We start from the raw sequence: 20,230 nt of genomic DNA on the forward strand, positions 1-20,230 counted from the left end.
GATGACTCCTATAGCGTTAAGATTTATCCACTGCTCAGAGCATGGATAACCAAGTTTTAGGGGTTTGTCAAAGATTAAGGTTTGTGGATCCAGCGATCTGGATTCTGCTGTCTTCTCCCTTTTTAAACATCAAAAGAAACAGGTGATTTGTTTCCCTCCATCTCCCCAGTTGTTGGATTGGTTATCTGAGGCATGGAAAAAACCTGACCGTCGTTTTTATATGTCGGGAAAGTTTAAATCCCTTTACCCCTTATCCTTAGAGGAGGTGGAAAAATTATTGCCTTTTGCCAGGCTGACCATATTTACTGCTATCCCTGTACAGGTTGGTGTTTCTCTCAAGGACATGACAGACAAAAAATGTGATTTCCTGCTGTGCTCAGCTTATGTACCTCCAGATATCCTTTTCAGACCGGGCATGTCTATGGCCTGGGTAAAGAAGGCTTTTCAGGTATACGTTTATTAGTTGGCTGAGGGTCTACAAGAAAATTTGTCACGGGCTGATTGGCTTGTTCTAGCTGATCATATTAGAGAGGCTTTTGACTTTTTAGATCAAGCATCTATGGATGCAATCTTTAGTTACCTTCAAGCTCGCTGCACTCCTTGTTGCGGAAAGACGTTTTTTATGGCTACACTCTTGGTCTGCATCCCAAACATACGTGATGCTGATCCCAAACGTATGTTAGAGGCGTTAACCTTTTGTGACCCTCTTTGGATCCCAATTGAACTAGATTATTCAGGTGGCCACTTGTGGCAAGAGCTCTTTTTGCCAGTTAGCCAGACTAAAGCTAAACACCCCAGGTTTTGGTCTTTTAGCCCCATTAGTAGATCGCAGGGGGCACCTGCAAGGAGACAGCCCTCTTCCACAAGGGGATGGTTCCAGAGGGGCCAAGGGCCTTCTAGATGTGAAAACTCTAGGCCAACAGAGACGGTCACCACATGACAGTACTCCCAGCCACGGGATTGTGCTTTCAGGAACTATGGCTGGAATCATCCCCTGATGCCTGGGTTTGAGGGATTATCACCTAGGGTTATGTGATCGGTCTTCTCCATTTCCCACGTCGCAGATTCTTCACTACTGGCCTGCCATTCTGCAGTCTTTAGCACAGCGCAATCCGGAAGGCATTCCAAAAACTCTCAGATTTGGTTATGATTGTGATTTGGGGTTTTACTCCAATATTTTTCTGGTGCCAAACCTGGATGGATCCTTCTGACCAATCCTGAACCTAAAAACCCTCAACAAACGGGTTGAAGTCCTGGGCTTCAAGATGGAGTTGCTACGATCCGTCCTAGGCATGGAACAAGTTGAGTTACTTGCTTCTCTGAACATTAAGAATGTCTACCTCCATGTTCCCATCTGTGAGGGACATCTGTGTCTCCGTCGCTTTACGGTCTGTGATGCCCATGATCAGTTCAGGGCTTTATCCTTTGGCCTAGCTACCGTCCCAAGGGTTTTCACAAAGTTGATGGCTGTCATGGTTTGCCTCCTCTGCTCTCAGGGTATCACAGTTGCCCTTTACTTGGATGACCTGTTGCTGAAGGCCCTGTCTTACTCTGTGCTGCTCCGACATTGTTACCTAACAATGTCTTTCATGGAAGCATATGGTTGGATCATCAACCGTGTCAAGTCTTCCTCAATTTCCATACAGAGGATGCATGTTATGGGCCTCTATTTTGACACCTGCTGTGTTCCTTCTGGAGGACAAGGTTCTCTTTGTCCTGTCCAAGACTATATCTCTTCTGTCGAGGTGTCCTTTTTCCACTGCATGAAGTTACTGGGCAAGGTGTTCAAAGAGGTTCCCTTTGCCATTATGATATTCCAGAGGGTGCTTTTTTGGAAAGTGGTTGCAATCTCCTCTCCATCTGGACAGACAGTTCATCAGGTTGCCAGTCCCTCCTCTGGTGGTTGGACAGGTCACATCTCAACAGGGTTGCTCCTTTCAGTTTGGGGAGTGGATACTGGTGAGCATGGTCGCCAGTCTGTCTGGATGGGCGTGGTCATTGGTGCTCTCCGGTTTTTGGGCCTCTGGGACTTTCAGGAGGCACTTCTGCCCATCAATGTATTGGAACTTCAGGCGGTTTACAGAGCACTGGTACAGGTTCAGGGACTGGTGGCGGGCAAACCTCTGAAGGTCCAGTCAGACAATACGACAGTGGTTGCCTAATTGAACTATCTGGGGTAGGCACCCACAGTGCACTGGCCATGAAGGAGACACCGAGGATCATGTTCTGGGCAGAACATCACGTTCCGGTAATATTGGCCATCTTCATTCCAGGTGTGGAAAACTGGAAGGCTGATTACCTCAGTCACAACAGAGTCCATCCGGTTCGCACTTCTGGTTCAGAGTTAGTCAGCCAGAGATCGATCTTGTGGTGTCCCGTCTGAACATCAAGGTTCCTCTCTTCTGCACTAAATACCGGGATCCCACCGCAGGGTACATCATTGTTAAGATGGTGTACTTGTTTCTGCCAATTCCCATGCTCCCTTGTTGTGCAAGGCTCTCTTCGTTGCTACTCTTTACGTCGTCTGGCTTTGATGGCGTGGCTACTGAAAGCCGTGTTTCTTCAGGCTCAGGGTTTCTCTCCCTCAGTGATTCAGACTATGATAAAGACCAGGAAATCTTCTTCTGCTACCAATTATTATTGGGTGTGGAAAGTGTGTGTTCTCTGGTGTGAGTGTAAGTGTTTTCACATCTCTCCTCCTCCTCTTCCTCTTCCTCTTGTATGTCATTAGTCCAGACCTTCCTTTAGGGGGTTTTTCATGCTCAACCCTTTTTTGTGCACCTGGTTGGACCTTACTCTGGTACTCCGGGCACTTACTAGAGAGCACTTTAAACCATTGCAGTCTGCAGATCTCCGTTATCACCTGGAAGGTGGCGTTTTTACTTGCTGTATCACGGGGGTAGTGCTTTTCACTAAACCCTTTTTTGTCCCTAAGGTGGTTTCCCAGTTTTATTTAATCTAGGAGACCTTTTCTCCTTGATCACAGTCTTCGAATCCGTCCTTGTTGCTTTTGGATGTGGTCTGGGTTCTTAGGTGTTATGTGGATAGTAACACTGCAGCTAGAAAGATCACTTATCTGTTTGAGACGTATGATGGGCACAAGAGTGATTGGCTGGCTTCTAATCTGTCACTTGCGCAATGGATTACATCCACTATTCGGTTGAATTATGTACAGTCAGCTCAACCTTTAGGGCACAGCCATTTCAGAGCAATCCCTCTCTTAGAGGAACCTTTGTAATGTCCTCAATGTCTTGCAGTGCCCCCGCAATAGAGCAACGGAGAAAATCGGATTTTTGTTACTCACCATAACCATCCGTTTCACTTTGCTCTGATTGTTTACTGGTTGTCTGTTTTGGTTTTTAGTAGGGGCGTACTATCCTCCCAACACTTAGGTGGTCCTGGAGTCCCAGGCACTTTAAACTACTATACCCCATTGTGTCGCAGTGTCCCCCAATAGGGCGACAGAGAAACACATTTTACGGTGCTGCAGTTCAATCAGATTGGATGCAATCACATGCAACTCCTACATTCATATGACTTGCATGGTTATATCTTAACAGAAACATAATTGAAGGTCCAGAAAATAAATTACTCTTGGCTAATTACATAATTACATACATTCGTATTTAGTTGCCTTGTTTTTAGATGATATTAATAACCATGGGCCTGATTCATTAAGGATCTTAACTTGAGAAATTTCTTATTTCAGTCTCCTGGACAAAACCATGTTACAATGCAAGGGGTGCAAATTAGCATTCTGTTTTGCACATAAGTTAAATACTGACTGTTTTTTCATGTAGCACACAAATACTTGATAGCTTATTTGTACACTGAAATTTAAAGTTGATATTTGTGTGCTACATGCAAAAACAGTCAGTATTTAACTTATGTGCAAAACAGATTGCTAATTTGCACCCCTTGCATTGTAACATGGTTTTGTCCAGGAGACTGAAATAAGAAGTTTCTCAAGTTAAGATCCTTAATGAATCAGGCCCCACCCTTGTGACTAACAATCACTTGTATGGCCCTAGTTTTACATTGGGATGTTGGCAGCATATGGCTGTTTATTTTAACATATTTTAGTTCTTTTGTTGCGATCAGTATTATGCTTATATTTATTCAGCTTTTTGCTGTTGTACTTAATCTTTTTCCCCCTCACCCTGGTCCACAGTGCCATGTGTCAAATTCATGAACCCTTGTGCTGGGTTCCCTCACCTCCGGGCACCGTAGAAGCCTCATCCTCTGTAGTTCCACCATTGATTATAATACTCTTTTAAATCGTGTAATAAAACGTTAATTGGGCTATCATAAATATTTCATGCTAAATAAATGATCCTATTTAAAGGAATTAGTGTTGTGTAATAAGGTTTAAAATAGGTTTGTGCCAGAGAGATTTTTCTGCCTATTACTTAGTGCTTGTTAAACACCTACATGCGGAACATTAATGTTTTTATTCATTTATTATTGTACACACCGGGGTTAAAGTTATTGAGCCGGGAGCAAAATGTTCTCGTTAGTAAAAGATCAGCTCACAGATTTTCAGATTAAATCATGAAATTGGAGTTCAGCAGGATTATAGAGTGAGTGAGATGTGGATGAAATGAGGAACCCTGCAGGTAATTTTAATCACATTCTGATTAAAGAAAATAATTCTGTTAATGGCAATCTTAGTACCATAAAATCTTTCATTGAAGTTTCAGGAGCCCAAAACATGTCAGCTCTAATGACAAAATGTTCATCTTTTAAATGCAGTTTTTTGATACGGAAACGTTGTTATGCAGTATATAGGACGTTTCTAACAACTCTTTAGGAGTTTGTATGTTCTCCCTATATTTGTCTGGGTTTCCTCCTGCTCCTACCATTCAAAGACATACTGGTAGGTGTATAGGTTTCATATTTACATGACAGTTGCCTGCTCTCACAGATTGTCCAGGGGAGTCCCATACACCTCAGTGAGCAGGCTAAGCTTCTGGAATGGTGGGCGGGAACGTGCTGCTGTGGTGAACATTGTGTCGTCATACACCCTACCCACTTGATAATGCGAATGGCGCTCGTCTCTTCTTTTTACACTTGACTTCTGTAGCTCGTAAAATAAAGCAAGTATGATTTAAATATGTTATAATACTGTACTGCCATTATGATATATCCATACCATCCATATGTATCTAGCCATACTATCCATATCTTATACATATGTATCTAGACATACTATCCATATCTATCTTATACATATGTATCTAGCCATGCTATCCATATCTATCTTATACATATGTATCTAGCCATACTATCCATATCTATCTTATACTTTTGTATCTAGCCATACTATCCATATCTATCTTATACATATGTATCTAGCCATACTATCCATATGTATCTTATACTTTTGTATCTGACCATACTATCCGAATCTATCTTATACATATGTATCTAGCCATACTATCCATATGTATCTTATACTTTTGTATCTGACCATACTATCCGAATCTATCTTATACATATGTATCTAGCCATACTATCCATATCTATCTTATACATATGTATCTAGCCATACTATCCATATGTATCTTATACTTTTGTATCTGACCATACTATCCATATCTATCTTATACATATGTATCTAGACATACTATCCATATCTATCTTATACATATGTATCTGACAATACTATCCATATCTATCTTATACATATGTATCTAGCCATACTATCCATATCTATCTTATACATATGTATCTAGCCATACTATCCATATCTATCTTATACATATGTATCTGGCTATACTATCCGAATCTATCTTATACATATGTATCTAGCCATACTATCCATATCTATCTTATACATATGTATCTAGCCATACTATCCATATCTATCTTATACATATGTATCTAGCCATACTATCCATATCTATCTTATACATATGTATCTAGCCATACTATCCATATCTATCTTATACATATGTATCTGGCCATACTATCCATATCTATCTTATACATATGTATCTAGCCATACTATCCATATCTATCTTATACATATGTATCTAGCCATACTATCCATATCTATCTTATACATATGTATCTAGCCATACTATCCATATCTATCTTATACATATGTATCTGGCCATACTATCCATATCTATCTTATACATATGTATCTAGCCGTACTATCCATATCTATCTTATACATATGTATCTGGCCATACTATCTATATGTATCTTATACATAGTTGTCTACTATCCTGGAATGTCTGGGAGATTCCCGAATTTCTAAAAGTGAGCAGAAGGGGGTTCAGTTCAGTGCAATGCCCCACGTGCACTCTGCACTTCAATCTCCCAGAGGGGAGATCCAAAATGTTGGCAAGTATGATCACCAAATAAAGACTCCATGTCTCTTCAACATGTCAGCTCCTTGTATAATACTGTATGTTTCTGCAGTGTTTTTCCCCTGTACCTACATATGTCTTGGACCAGCACATATGAGACATGTATACACATGGTAAATACATAGTTATCATTTTACACTTTATTCAATTTGTTCTCCTGCTTCAGTGTACAGTGTTAAGTTGACTCTCTTTAGGGCGCAATTCCACATAGATTTAGATTTTTTTAAAACAGCCTGTTTTTTGTTATTTTTTTTCAAGCGGGCCTTCTATAATTCAGTGTTCCCTTTGCAAAATTATGTTAAAGATGTATATGGCTGCGAATGCAAAAAAAAAAAAAAAGTGTTTCCTGAGCCGGCCGATCAGAAAACTCCTCATGCTATAAACTTTTTTAAAGCCGCTCTGTTTGCTTCATTATGTAATGTTACTGTGGTTGTCATGGTAGTGATATAACACTTAGCAGACTGTAAATAGCAGCTTGAATAAAAAATGTATCAATTCCATGTATGCAATATGCCGTAAATACTAACATACAGTTATGTTTTATTACATATATGCAGTGTGCAATAAGGCTGATATTGGCTTCTTATTCACCCAGATTCTTATTTACTTATTCTCCTATTTATGCTCCAATTTATTACTTCTCACTGATTAATTCTAGTTGGATCACTAATTCACAACTATATTGAACCAAGAATTTGACCGTGGAGATCCACAGAGGGGTGGAGATTACATTAAACCAGGCCTGTCCAACCTGCGGCCCTCCAGGTGTTGTGAAACTACAAGCCCCAGCATGCTTTGTTGGTAGACAACCAGTTGATGGCTGGAAGGGCATGCTGGGATTTGTAGTTTCACAACATCTGAAGGGCCGCAGGTTGGACAGGCCTGCATTAAACCTACTTGTTTAGGTGTAAACCTGCCATCCACCTCTATAACTGGGTACAACATCTACATATTTTCCCACCAAGCAAAGTTGAAACCTGAAGTGGTTGCACCTTCACATGAACTGTGTCTGTATATAAAATCTGATTGTGATATATATTTTTTTTACCTTATTGAACCAAATACGTTTGGCAGCTCCCACCCTCTTGATAAATACCAACCTGCAGAGGAACATACTTTTCTACGCAGTTTCACTCTGCATTTATGTTTTACTGAATATTAATACAGTTCCCGCAAAAACAATCCTCATACATCTGATAGATTTTTTTCTTTGAAATCACTGTAACCTCTATGATGTCTATAATGGTAGGAAAACAATCTGATTTAGCTTCTTGAATTGCATTGCTAGGCTTTATAGAACCAATCTCAATTTTTTCTTTCCTTATACTGAGCCAGAGACAGAACGTCTTTACACAGTACTAAGGTTTTGTCATTTTTCATTTGTTCATTCGGATATGAATGCTTTGAGGCAAGGAAATCTGAATCCCACATGGAGCTCATGTTTACAAATTGCATCACTTATTATTATCTATATTGCTGTGAGGAAGTTTTTCTATTTCTGTGTTCAAATATAGAATCTGATTTCTTTCTGCCATGTAAGTCAAATGATAGCTGTAACATACTACTCTCCGTGGGCAAAGCTATTTATAATACAACACATGAATGTGTGATACTGCAATATTGCTTTCTATTCTAGTGCCCAGATCTGTTAGGTCTCACAGTTTGCGAGATCTTTAAGGACTAATGTTCTGTTGCTTCTATTTCTGATGCTCTTTGCTTGTCAGCAGTAGTGGAACACAGCGCTCCTGTTGGCTAAGAAAAGGTACTGCACCTCACCAGTCACCAAAAATGTATATAGTTTCACAAGTAACTTTTGAATTATGCATTTTATAGACTGGTTTTTGGTTGCATTATTCCTATTCAAGTCAGTAGATTAGAAATACTTGCTTCTTTCTTTTGCAATCTCTCCACTTGTTTGACATTACTTGACATTGCACTTTTTTTGCCTAGATACCACATTAATTTAGGGAACTGAGGAACTCACTTGTGTGTATTATTCATAGTTGCCTAGTCTCCCACGATTTTCTGGGAGTCCTTCCGGATTCCCAGGAGAGCGGGGCAACCTCCCGGTTCCTGATTACCTCAATAGTAAACTGGCAGGGGCGGGGCTTAGGATGTGAATAGCGCATCATCGTGGCCCTGTCTCTGCTGTAATTGGTCAGAAAATGTGATTGATGTTTAGGGGGTGGGGCCAAAGGACACAATCCACCGGGTCCCTCCCTCAACACTGAAGGATAAATAAAGCAATCGCCCCTTGGCGCACAGAAACAGTTAATAACTGTACAGGTATACAGAGAGACACTGATATATACAAATAATAGGATGAAGCAATATTTATTGCTCTTGAACAAACAAGCCGTAAATAGAGGCAAGTGGTAAGCCGTATGAACGACAATTAACACAATATATATAAACACTGTAAAGCTTCAGACAGGGCAATATTTGTTGCTAATGAGTGTAGCAAGCCATTACTAATGGCGAATGGTATGCAGTACAATATACTCAGACGTACCTCAGTTGCACATAAGAGTGTATAAATAAACAGATTATGCAAGTAAATGAAAAGTCTCTGTGAGATGGTCACAGACCACGGACTCCCTCAACACGCTCATATCCCCCAGGTCTCCCGGAGCACTCCTTGCCAAAGTTGGCAAGTATGGTATTATTGTAGATTGTCAGGAGAGGGTTTGACTTTTGCTAAGTTGTTGTTTTTTTTTACTGATGGGTGATATGTGTTTTCGCTTTTAGTCACTGTCTGTAAATTTACTGACCATTAGTATCTATAATCTTCAAGAAGGAGTAAATACCATCTCTTGTGTAAATCCTCAATTTCCTATTAGTTTAAGTTCTATAATTTAGAGGTAGATTATAGATGCAATTTCTGTAATCTAAATCTCTCAAGGATTCTGTTTTGTAATATAGCTTTGATCTGGGATTAGTGTTCATAATACAACTGCATTGACCACAACTTGGACCATCATCATCAACATCACCATGTTTTAAACCCCAGGGTCTCCCATTTGCGACTGTTTACTGATGGTCAAATTTAGGGTGGATGGATTAAAAAAAACAAAAAAAAGTCATTTTTATTATTATATAGGCACACCGTTGGCCATGGACCCCATGCTCATGGTCTCTCTGCTTTAATAGAAATTAGCCTAGGCAGAAAAGCATTGGGGCTGGCTGAGGGGGCACGCTGGCATTTTTATTTTATTAATTTATTTACTAAATGTAGGCCAAATTTGTAATGTAGAGGAAGAGGGTGGGATTAGTTAGAATAAACATCCTTTATTAACCCATATTTGCTTGACAGTATAAGTGAGAAAAGCAATGTGTCTTTCTATAAAAGCCCATTTGTCGGTTAATGCAGTAAATTATTTTGCCTTCATTAAGTTTTTGAAGGTTCAGGCGATTTATTAACATTTTGTTTAGGTGCAAAATTTGCTCTACATCACTGTGTCTGTTGCTTTAATTGTCCAGCTTGGATTAGTTCTGACTGCTTGCTGTGCTTCACTTAGCCTAAATCGGGTCACTTGGGAGATATGTAAATGTGTTGTTGGTAACTAATCCCTAGAGTGAGACAAAGATCGGTAATTATTATAGGATTTAATTTCTTTATTGCAAACTTTTCATATAGGTACAGATGTTTGCAACTGTTCTTTATGTATGTGTGTGTGTATATATATATATATATATATATATATATATATATATATATATATATATATATATATATATAATGTGTATCTACTATATAAATGCCTAGTGGCGTGTGTGAAAAAAAAGAAAACAAGCTGCAGCGCCACCTGCTGGGCAGAGTTATACACTGACCTATATATTTCTTGAAGGAGAAGTGACAGTTGGGAGTGGTTGGTGGTTGCCGGGGGTGACAGTGGGGAGTTTTTAACACCTTAAGTAGCTTGATGAAGGATGTGGCGATGAAGATGAAGGATGAGGTGATGGAGAAGAATGATGAGGTGGTGACATGTGGACAAAACCACGTTAAAAAAGGACGCTTGCGTCGGGAAGTAACGCTCTTCCCCTGAGGAGTCCTGGGCTAGGCCCAAATGCCTGACAAGAACCTTTTTAACACCTTAAGTAGCTTGATTTGACTAGAATGCATGAGTATTATGCACGGGTTAACTTGTGTTTGTGTGTGTGTGTGTGTGTATATATATATATATATATATATATATATATATATATATATATATATATATATATATATATATATATATATATATATATATATATATATATATATATAATATGTATGTATAAAAGTAGATAAAATGGAAATTGTTTGTTGTAAATTTTTCATTGTAAGCTGCAGTATATCTACAATTGATCTGTAACATTATGCAGTTATCAACATTTTTTTAAAAAAACTTTTTATTTATAACAGCAGATGAGTATAAAGTACAACAGTGCGTGACAAACATATTATCCAAGTACCGGGATTACAAAATGTAAAGGCTCAAATAGGGAAAATAAAAACATCAAAAAACATATAGATAGTTATCAACATTTTAAGGACATACAATCGAGAAACTAAAGTTATAGTAAGCCACCTTCTGCTACTTAGCTTTATTTGAGATAGATTTATTTTGTGTGGTATCAAGAAAATTATATGTGATACGTGTATGGTGGCCCCCAATCTCCTGACTGCTACAGCAAATGAGAGCGTATGAGCGGTAAAATAGATGGTACTGACTGCTCCCAGTGGTCTCCTCTATGATTAATGAGCAAGCAGCAGGGCCCCTGTGATGGCAGCTCTGCCTGCCTTTGGATTGTCTCCAAGCCGGATCCTGCTTACCCAGGTTACCATCATCCTTTTCTGGTAATTAACCCCAGGACCTCTTCTTTCCAGATACATCTCATTCCTGGTTATCTTAGCTGACTCAACCCCCAAACATTCTGGATTTGCTAGTTCATTGTTGGCTTTACTCCTTGCCCAGTGTCACATTTCATTTTCTTGTTCTCTATATTATTTACATAAAATTTGGATACTTTATAAATACTGGATAGTGGAAAAAATAAATAAAAATTGTAATATTAAGTAATTAAAGGTTTATGAAAAACAGAATTGTTTTCAATTATATTTAATGTTTGACTTAATTTACATCAAGTAATTGTGTTGAACCACATTTAATACTAATTAATAATTCTATGTTCTTCTGTGTTAGTGTCAAATATTGTTATAATGTTATATTGGTTGAATAAAACTGAACTAAATTAGCCTTGTGGAGTCATACATGAACACTTTTATACAATGAACAATAGTATTTTTTTTTTGTTTGACCTATTTTCAATAACATGAAAACATGGTCACAGTCGATAATATGATGATGTTGGTGTCGAGGCTTTGTAACATGGTATTACATTGTTGCTGCAACATCATCACATTCATTATCCTGAAAAGGGATCTGGGGCATTGATAGAGATTCTCATTTACAGGCTCAAATTATTTTGACTTTCACAGGATGTCTGACCTACCTGCTCCTAGGGAAATCCCTTTATAATGTAGGCACTTATTCCTCTTTCAGGTTTATTTCAGCTGGAAATCAGCATATGGTTATTAAAGTGCTTTTCTGTGGAGGCCTTCTAATCTTCTTTTGTATCCAAGTTCATCTGTGCTTTGTGTTCTACAGGCCCATTGTGTCTGTAATCACTTTGTCCAATGTAAACTGACATCATCCAATTGTAAAATCTTCCTGTGAAGATATTCTTCATTTGCAGTTCACTGATTATAAATAGCTAAAGCTAACCAATATTGTACGAGAGTCCCAGGACCTATTTGTAATCACATTTTATCACATTGGGGCAGTACTTTGTCAATAATCCTTTAACACACAGATATGCGTTCAGCCAAATGTAAGAGGCTTCTCTTGCACTTCCCTAATCTGTCTGGCCAGTGCTTATGTTCTTAAAGCTGAAAATAGATGAAAATATTATGTTGTTTGTTTTTTTAACATAAAAAGTTTTGTAGGAAGTCACATGTGGATATTCTTTTTTTCTTGCCTTTTTTCATTAAGCTGTTATTATTTACAGCTGTGATTACCATGTCAACCACAGTCCCGTGACAAATTATGTAGCTACCAGAGATGTTTTTGAACGTGCCTCTTCTCAGCTTGCTCGTTCACAGCACAGTCCCCCACTCCACTTCCTCTACCCTCCTGTACATGGAGAGAGGGCTCTGAGATAAGGTGATCCTCTTCTCGGGAAAGAGCCTGTGTGCTGAAACACAAATCCGTTCCAGCTGGGAGACTGTGCCTTAGAATGGTAGTCACAGAATATTGTCACCAAAGGGATGGCTGAGTTATAGGAGGACATCTAAATGACAGAATCATGTTAAAAAAAAAAAGAAAAATGAAAACTTGCTGCTTAAAAAGAAAAATTGTCTATGTGGGGATACAACTTTTTTTTTTAAGCAAAGGACACATTAAACTTATGGGGCCGCGTAATATATCAGTTTCAAAATGTTCTTCATGAATTATGCTGCAGAAAACTTACATCAGTATCTACCTTGTAGTGTTTTTGTTATGCTTTTTTAAAAGTTTATATTCTAATACACAGGTGATGTTCCTGTATGTGTAAAAAAATTTTATTATCCAAATTTGGGTATTATAAGGAATAATGCATTCTCTATTGTAAAGTATTGCAGATATTAGACACTAGCCATTTTTGTCTTTACCATATGGTCGCTGAACTCCTTGGTGGCTTTCAGTTGCCTTATAATTTACTGTAGGGAGTGCATTCTTTGATATATTACATTAAATAATATGATAGGTTATTACATAGACATTTGGACAACTAGCAGTCGCAGTCCTTCTTCTGACAAACGTATTACTTCTTTGTTTGTTTATTAAGGCATGCCGCGACTTCTTGCAGTTAGCAGAAACCCACAGTCGTAAATGGCACCGTGCTTTGCAGTATGAGCGCGAGCAAAGAGTCCGCTTGGAAGAGACCATTGAGCAACTAGCAAAACAACACAATAGCTTGGAACGAGCCTGCCGAGGAACACCAGGCCTGTCCTCTAGCACTACAGGAGTTCCCAACACTGCTAAAGGTAAATTGTCCAGATGAATTAGACCAGGCTTGTGTTCTGGAGATTCCTGTTTTCCAATATATGATTGTTAATCTGTGTGATGGTTATTGTATGTGAAGCCAGGAATAGGGTTTAGTCGTCCCTTACGTGTTTATTACATGTGTTTTTAACACAAATAGGACACATGTAACCACTATTTCACGTTTCACCATACACACTACCGCTGTTACCAGTGTTCTCTAGCGTTTCAGTAGTGTTCTGTTTGCGCCCCATTTCACAGAACGCATCTTCTGTTTAATGCATTTACCACAGGTAAACATATTTGAGTAGCAAGCTCCAAATGCTAATAACAGATGTGTTTCAAAGGTATGTGTGTTTGTTGTGTGTGTTCACTTGCATATTAACCAACATTAAAAAATGCTGATACAATGCCCGTGGGTACTTCGCTTAATAGCTATAATCTCAGTGATACACAGCACGTTTCCTTGGAGTAAGTACAGGTAGAGAATGCCAGTTGTTCTAATCACCAACATCACCATGCCAATTGTTCTTCATCGCTTTATCTACTTATGAAAGAGCATGTTGAGCCTTGGTTAACATTAAAAATTTGTTTAAAAAAAAATGTAGTGAACAAACCCACACACAGTAAATATACTTTTATAACTGTGATTGGTGCATGAGTACATAAAGTGTGGGGGTTCGGTGATGTGCAAAGGAGTACACACAGTTAGTAGGCACTGCCTTGGCAGCGCATACCATGTCCTAAGTTACACAAAGGTGTTGGCACTGGTTGAACAGCGCGTAGTGTGCGATAAGGTTTATAGAGCTGTTGGCAGTGGTTGAACAGCACACACCGTGTATTGAGGTACACAGATGTGTTAGCACTCTATGAACAGCACGTGGTGTGCAATAAGGTACACGGATGTCTTGGCACAGGTTGAGGCAGTAAAAAATGGATACAAAAGAGTATATCGCAATAACCCTGTAAAGCAGAGGTGGACAGCTAGTGTAGCAGAGTGCACACACACAGGTGACAAGAACTAGCAGGTGGTATTGGCACAACCAGATAGTCCAAGACCACCACCAGACTTCAACGATCCCCGCAAGAGGGATATAAACTTTGCTCAGTGAGGCCCCAAGTCACAGCTCAGTGTAGTTGGTTCACAGTGTACTTAGCTGGTATGAGGATCCTGCCAAAAACACTGCAAATGGAAATACGGGTATGGATGTGCTACTAGTTTTGCTGAGACTGGACATAGGAGTTGAAGAAACACGAATATATACTATACTTCCTAGTATAGTCCTGAAGCAGGAGTATCAATGTTGGACACAATTAATACTCAGACACTTGAGGAGTGCACTGATCAGGTTCTTGTATTGGCTGGTTGTTGGTGTATTATCAGGACTGATCCAATATTAGGCAATGAGCTTTCTTTACCTCCTATTTTTTCATATAACTGCAGTCGCAATTTGAAGGATTCCTTGGTTAAAAATCAAATCCTACCTATCGGACTCAAGTCTTGGTGTACTTCATAAGCTGGGGTATTTAGGTACACTGGCTGTATTAATTGTCTGTTTTTTACTATTGGGGGCACTTTCTTTTTAAATCAGATATTTTTTATTAACATTTTAGAAATAACACTACAATAAAAGAAAAAAACATGACACAGTTCCAATATATATTACTTTCCACATTTCTGTGTTTTGTTCTATAACAAAGAATAGCAACTCCAGATAACGCGTTTTGCAACAACATGCAGATTAGGCACTTGAATAATTGTACAGAGGGACAAGTTATTAGATTATGTCTGGCTCCCCAAACTCCTTGTAAATGATAGTATTATTAATTACAGACAGCAAGCTAAGTATATGATTGCTGTCAGCTAGTGGTGTCAGAGGTTTGGGGACCCTTTTCAATTCAGGGTACTAATCTTCAGTATACTCCTTGTATGCACTAGTTTATAAATATAAACCTATACTATTGTACTAACACCTGGGGGAAACTGAGTATATGTGAGCATATATAACTGTGGGAAATAGGGCTGCTATAGGTGAAGACCGGATTTCAGTTCTATAGGTTTATAGTTTTTATTGCATTCAGGTACTACTAATTATAATCATTTATAACACTTGCTGGAGGTATGACAATCTTTATTTGTATTATAAGGGGCATTATATTTCTTAAAGTGACACATAAGTCATATGATCACCTGTTTTGACAATTTATTAGTTCCCCAAACCATACACAAATTAAATAATAATTCTATGAGTCAGAGATTGCTTTAGTTCCCCTTTTGCTGTACTGTTCCTTACTTTCTCCACCAGCAGTTACTTGTTTGCTCCAGTGAAGGAGGAGATCTGTGTGCTCTTACTCCGCACGCTAAGCCCCGTAAGGAAACATTCTGTGTGCACGAGTAGCATGATAACATCACCTGCTCGCTGCACGCACAGCATTCTTCCCTCATATATGGAGTAGTATGAGCAGGATAGAGCAGGTGATGTTACCCTCCACCAACGATGGTAAATGCAGGGGATTGGAAGTCATCCATTATAGGAGAAGGGACTCTAAAATAAATAAGTTACTGGGGAGGGCGATGTTTAGGGAACTTGTTAATTATATAAGTGCCACTTTAAACATGGACTCCGCTGTCACTCCAGGAGGATTTTGTTATCTTGAGCTAGAAGAGTGCTGCTGACCAAATATTATATATTGGATAATGTACTGTAAAATATAAGGATATTACAAGATTTCAAGGTGTTCACATGCAAGTTATGAATCCTATAATATCCTTTGAAATAGGGGGGTATATTAAACGGCCAAACAAATTTTCTTTTGTACGTTGCTAAGGACGGTAGTAGTCACTACATCGATTGAGAAACCGCCGTCAACACTTACCTTTGACATGGTCATCGCGATGCTGTCATTCCCGACATACCGCTAACCCCCTCGGTTTTGAAAAAGTGACCTCCAATAATTGCGAACCGTCGACACTATTATTCCTGCTTTTAAGGGGGCAATGCAAGGAGGCGCCAGCTGTACAATGTAGAAGCCTTTGTAAAAAAACATTATACAACATTATACAGCCGGCGCCTCCTTGAAAGTGACGTCCATCTGTTTTGCCGATGTTGATGGGTCGCAATTGTTGGAGGTCACTTTTTCAAACAGTCTGAATTAGCAGTCTGTTGGGAATGACAGGTTTGCGATGACCATGTAGGGGTAAGTGTAGTCGTCGTTTTCTTATTTGCACTATAGTACCCCACCCCCTAAAGATATATGAAGGAATTTATGGTATTTTGTGGTTGCTGAATTTAAAAATGTTTTTTTTTTTCGAATTGGCTCTAATTCTTGAGATAATGGATTTCCCTCAATTAATAGGGAACGTAGCCACAAAACGTGCATATGGGAATCTACCAGAACATTCTAGAAGGTGGGACATGCAAATATTCTAGGTAAATACTCCGAGATTATTCTAGAATATTCTCCTCCGTAGATGAGTGATCGGTCACCCAACCAGCAGACAGTTGGCAATTGAGCGGCTCGCGTTGTCTTTTGTGTTTTTCTTGTTTCTCATCTGTGTAATATATTTGTGTACAAATAGTGTAAATAAATTTGTATATGGAGTGGTTGTAGTGAGAAAACATGACTGTAAGTGCAGCGAGCATCAATAATGAGCCATTGGTGAACAGAGAAAAATCATTCTCCCACCATTCCATATCAAGCTGGGACTAAGGTAACAATTTGTTGAAACCTTGGACAAAGATGGCGATTGCTTCAAATACATTTGTAGATCGTACCCTGGACTAAGTATGGAAAAACTAAAAGCTGGATTCTTTGATGGCCATCAAATTCATAAACTTATCAAGGACTCATATTCACAAAATTTATGAATGGTGTTAAAGCTTCTGCCTGGTGCAGTTATGTCAAGAACTTCTTGGGTAACCACAAAGCAGACAATTATGAAGAACTGCTGCAAAACATGCTCAAAAAAATGTAAAAAAAAATTGGGTACTAATATGAGCATAAAGGTAGAATTATCCATAGTCATTTACACAGATTTCTGCATAATGTTGGTGATTTTAGTGAGGAACAAGGTAAGAGGTTTCATCAAGATATAAAGGCACATGGGACAGACACATGATGGCAGACTGTTGCTGAAGCCTCCAATGTGATTGTCCACATAAAAGAAAATCGTACAAACGGTATTTTACTATACATCAATTGTAATTACCCGAATAAGCTATGTTTATCTTCATGTGTTTACTTTTTTATGATTTGAAACCAGTTCAGTGCAATTTGTAAGTAGGCTCTGCCTGCCCTTTGCATTTTTTGCGTTTTTATCTACAAAATTAGAGCCAATGTCATATTTTCAATCAGCACTACAAAGTTAACCCAAAATCACTCTATTATGACTGGCAATAAAACGTGTTGACCAGTGTTATCATTTATATTCTACATTAAAATAATTATAGTATCATCAATGATATAATGTATGGCACGCAACAAACATTATAAAGGTAGCCAACATGTGCACATGCTGTTGCTACAACATCAGTCCAACCTCATTTAAATGTCAGTACAATCTTGAAGATTCCATATGTATTTACAATCAAAAATAATAATGATCATGTTCAGACCTCAAAGGAAAACGGCAAAAAAAGGTAAAGAAATAAGTGAAATTAACTTATTTAATCCTTTAGCAACTAGGGTTTATAGATTGAATATCAAGCATGGTTTGCTTTGTACGTGTATCTTGGCTAGGTCTCCTTCTGTGGTAGGTGTTGGTATATTATCTATGATCATATAACATACACTGGCTGATTTTGTCAGTAAGTACTTCCAAAATAATCTGAATAATATAATTGGGATCTTGATCGAGTCTTGTATAATTATTATCGTCTGCTAGTTGTTGCAAAAATTTGGGATGGATACTGTTTGTAGTCCTGTTTCATGATAGAGCATACTTACCAACTTTCTGAAGTTGGCTTCCGGGAGCCTGGCGGGGGTTAGGGGGGCGGGGCGCCAAAATTGCGTTAATTTGGACCCGCCCCGGTGATGTAATGACGCAAACGCGTCATTTTACACTGGGGGTGGGGGCAAATGCTGTGATTCCCGGAGAATCGCAGCATTTTGGACCAAATTTTGGATTACGGAGATTGCCATACTCTCCCAGGAGTCTGTGAGACTCGCCCAAAATGCGTGAGTCTCCCGGACATTCTGGGAGAGTTGGCAAGTATGTGATAGAGCCTTCTTTATCAGCAGGTTGTATAACAATTTTTTGTATTTGGAAAGGGTTTATAATGCTGTGGGCTCCTCAGAAGACATATATTGTGATATAGCCTAAAACTGTGGTATTTTATGGGATGCATTCAAGCTTGATGAGTAAAGTGCTCTTAAGGCAGAAAGAATCAATAGGAGAGGTAGGGTCCGAATCGTCTTTATTGCCAAAGTGGTATTTTACCCTTAAGGTTCTACCTATTATGTGTGCTTCCACTTTCAAGTCAAAAGTTGAGAAGTTCGTTCTTGGAACAATAGAGAGAACCTTTTGTATTACTCAGTGTTCTAGATCAGGGTGGGGATGACTATAACTTATTCTTCTTGACCTCATTTTGATTTTCCTCTTGGCGCTACTAGCTGCCCCTACTTGTTTTCCACCTTTTGCTTTTATCATTTTGGAACAGGTTTGCGTTCCTTAAAAAAAAAAAGAAGAAGCTTAATTGCTATCAGAGGTCCCGATAACACTCTGTTCTGTGTCACTAGTAGCCCCTAGGACCTGTGTGTAGATTTATGGATTGGGGCCACCTAGAACGAACTCTTCTGGGATAAAAATAATTGTTGATCAACTGCTCCATTAAATAGTTTGTTAAATGTCTGCCCTGGTCAAATGCAAGTGCTGTTATTGTGAAGTGGAAATGTCTAGGAGCATCAACAGCTCAAGCGCAAAGCAATAGGCTACAGTAGTTCACTCATAAGGGGCGTGGCCTAACACAACTCAAGCTCTGCAGAATCTCTTTTTGTATGGTATGTTGGCTTGCCTAGCAGCCGCAGGAAGTATTTTTGGTGTGCTTCCTGTTGGATGTGTTGATTTTATCATCTTCTGCTACGTACATTAATTGTGAAATCTTTTAAGCTGCCTATTAAAATATTGTTTTTATTGCACTATGCAGCGCCCCCTTTGTGTTAATTTTGCAGAATATATATATATATATATATATATATATATATATATATATATATATATATATTTGTATGTGTTATTAGTAGCTTTTTATAGGAGTCAGTAGTGGTCCTGTAAGATTGAAGCACATTACGTTCAACCAATCTGAGCCTTCAACAGTTGATGATAATTACTTGCAGTAAGGTAGTTGACTGATCACTTATAAATAGCTTATTTGTGGCTGGATCATGTAGAAATAATTTATTGTAGAAATGTATTTCAATCAGAGGTGCAGGCACCAATGTAATTTGAAATGCACTTATTGTGTTTGTTTTGTATGCAAGTGTCATTGTTTGGGTTTGTAACATTGCTAGAGGAAGTCTGTTGCTGGTAGCAGGAAATGTTAAATCTTTATGAGAAGTTACAAACACCTGTTTAGCCTGTATACCCAGCAGGGGGCCGCTGTCTGGCGTGACTGCATCTCAGATAATGCAAGCATCAAGTTTTAGCACATAACAGAGAAGTGTAAATATTGTTAGCTTTGCATTGCATGTAAATCCATGTTTGGGTAAACAAATTGCATCCTGGTTCTAAAAATAGCCTGTAAGGCTGTGTCCAAATCTGTATAAAAAGCACTGTCTTCTATTGAA

The 20,230-nt window shown here is 38.7% G+C and overlaps 1 protein-coding gene across 3 annotated transcripts in view; it reads left to right on the top strand.

Moving 5' to 3' along the window:
* OSBP2 (oxysterol binding protein 2) overlaps window positions 1-20,230 on the top strand; it is a 184,219-nt gene that overhangs the window by 115,533 nt on the left and 48,456 nt on the right. For 2 of the 3 annotated variants that reach the window (XM_075178585.1, XM_075178588.1), the window contains one exon: window positions 13,248-13,446. The exons of the other annotated variant lie outside the window; for it this stretch is intronic. In XM_075178585.1, coding sequence (XP_075034686.1) covers window positions 13,248-13,446 — 199 coding nt within the window. The remainder of the gene's footprint in view (window positions 1-13,247; window positions 13,447-20,230) is intronic. 3 annotated transcript variants of the gene reach the window in all.

The sequence above is a fragment of the Mixophyes fleayi genome, chromosome 1 (assembly GCF_038048845.1).
Source record: "Mixophyes fleayi isolate aMixFle1 chromosome 1, aMixFle1.hap1, whole genome shotgun sequence".
In the NCBI taxonomy this organism is placed as follows: Eukaryota; Metazoa; Chordata; class Amphibia; order Anura; family Limnodynastidae; genus Mixophyes; species Mixophyes fleayi.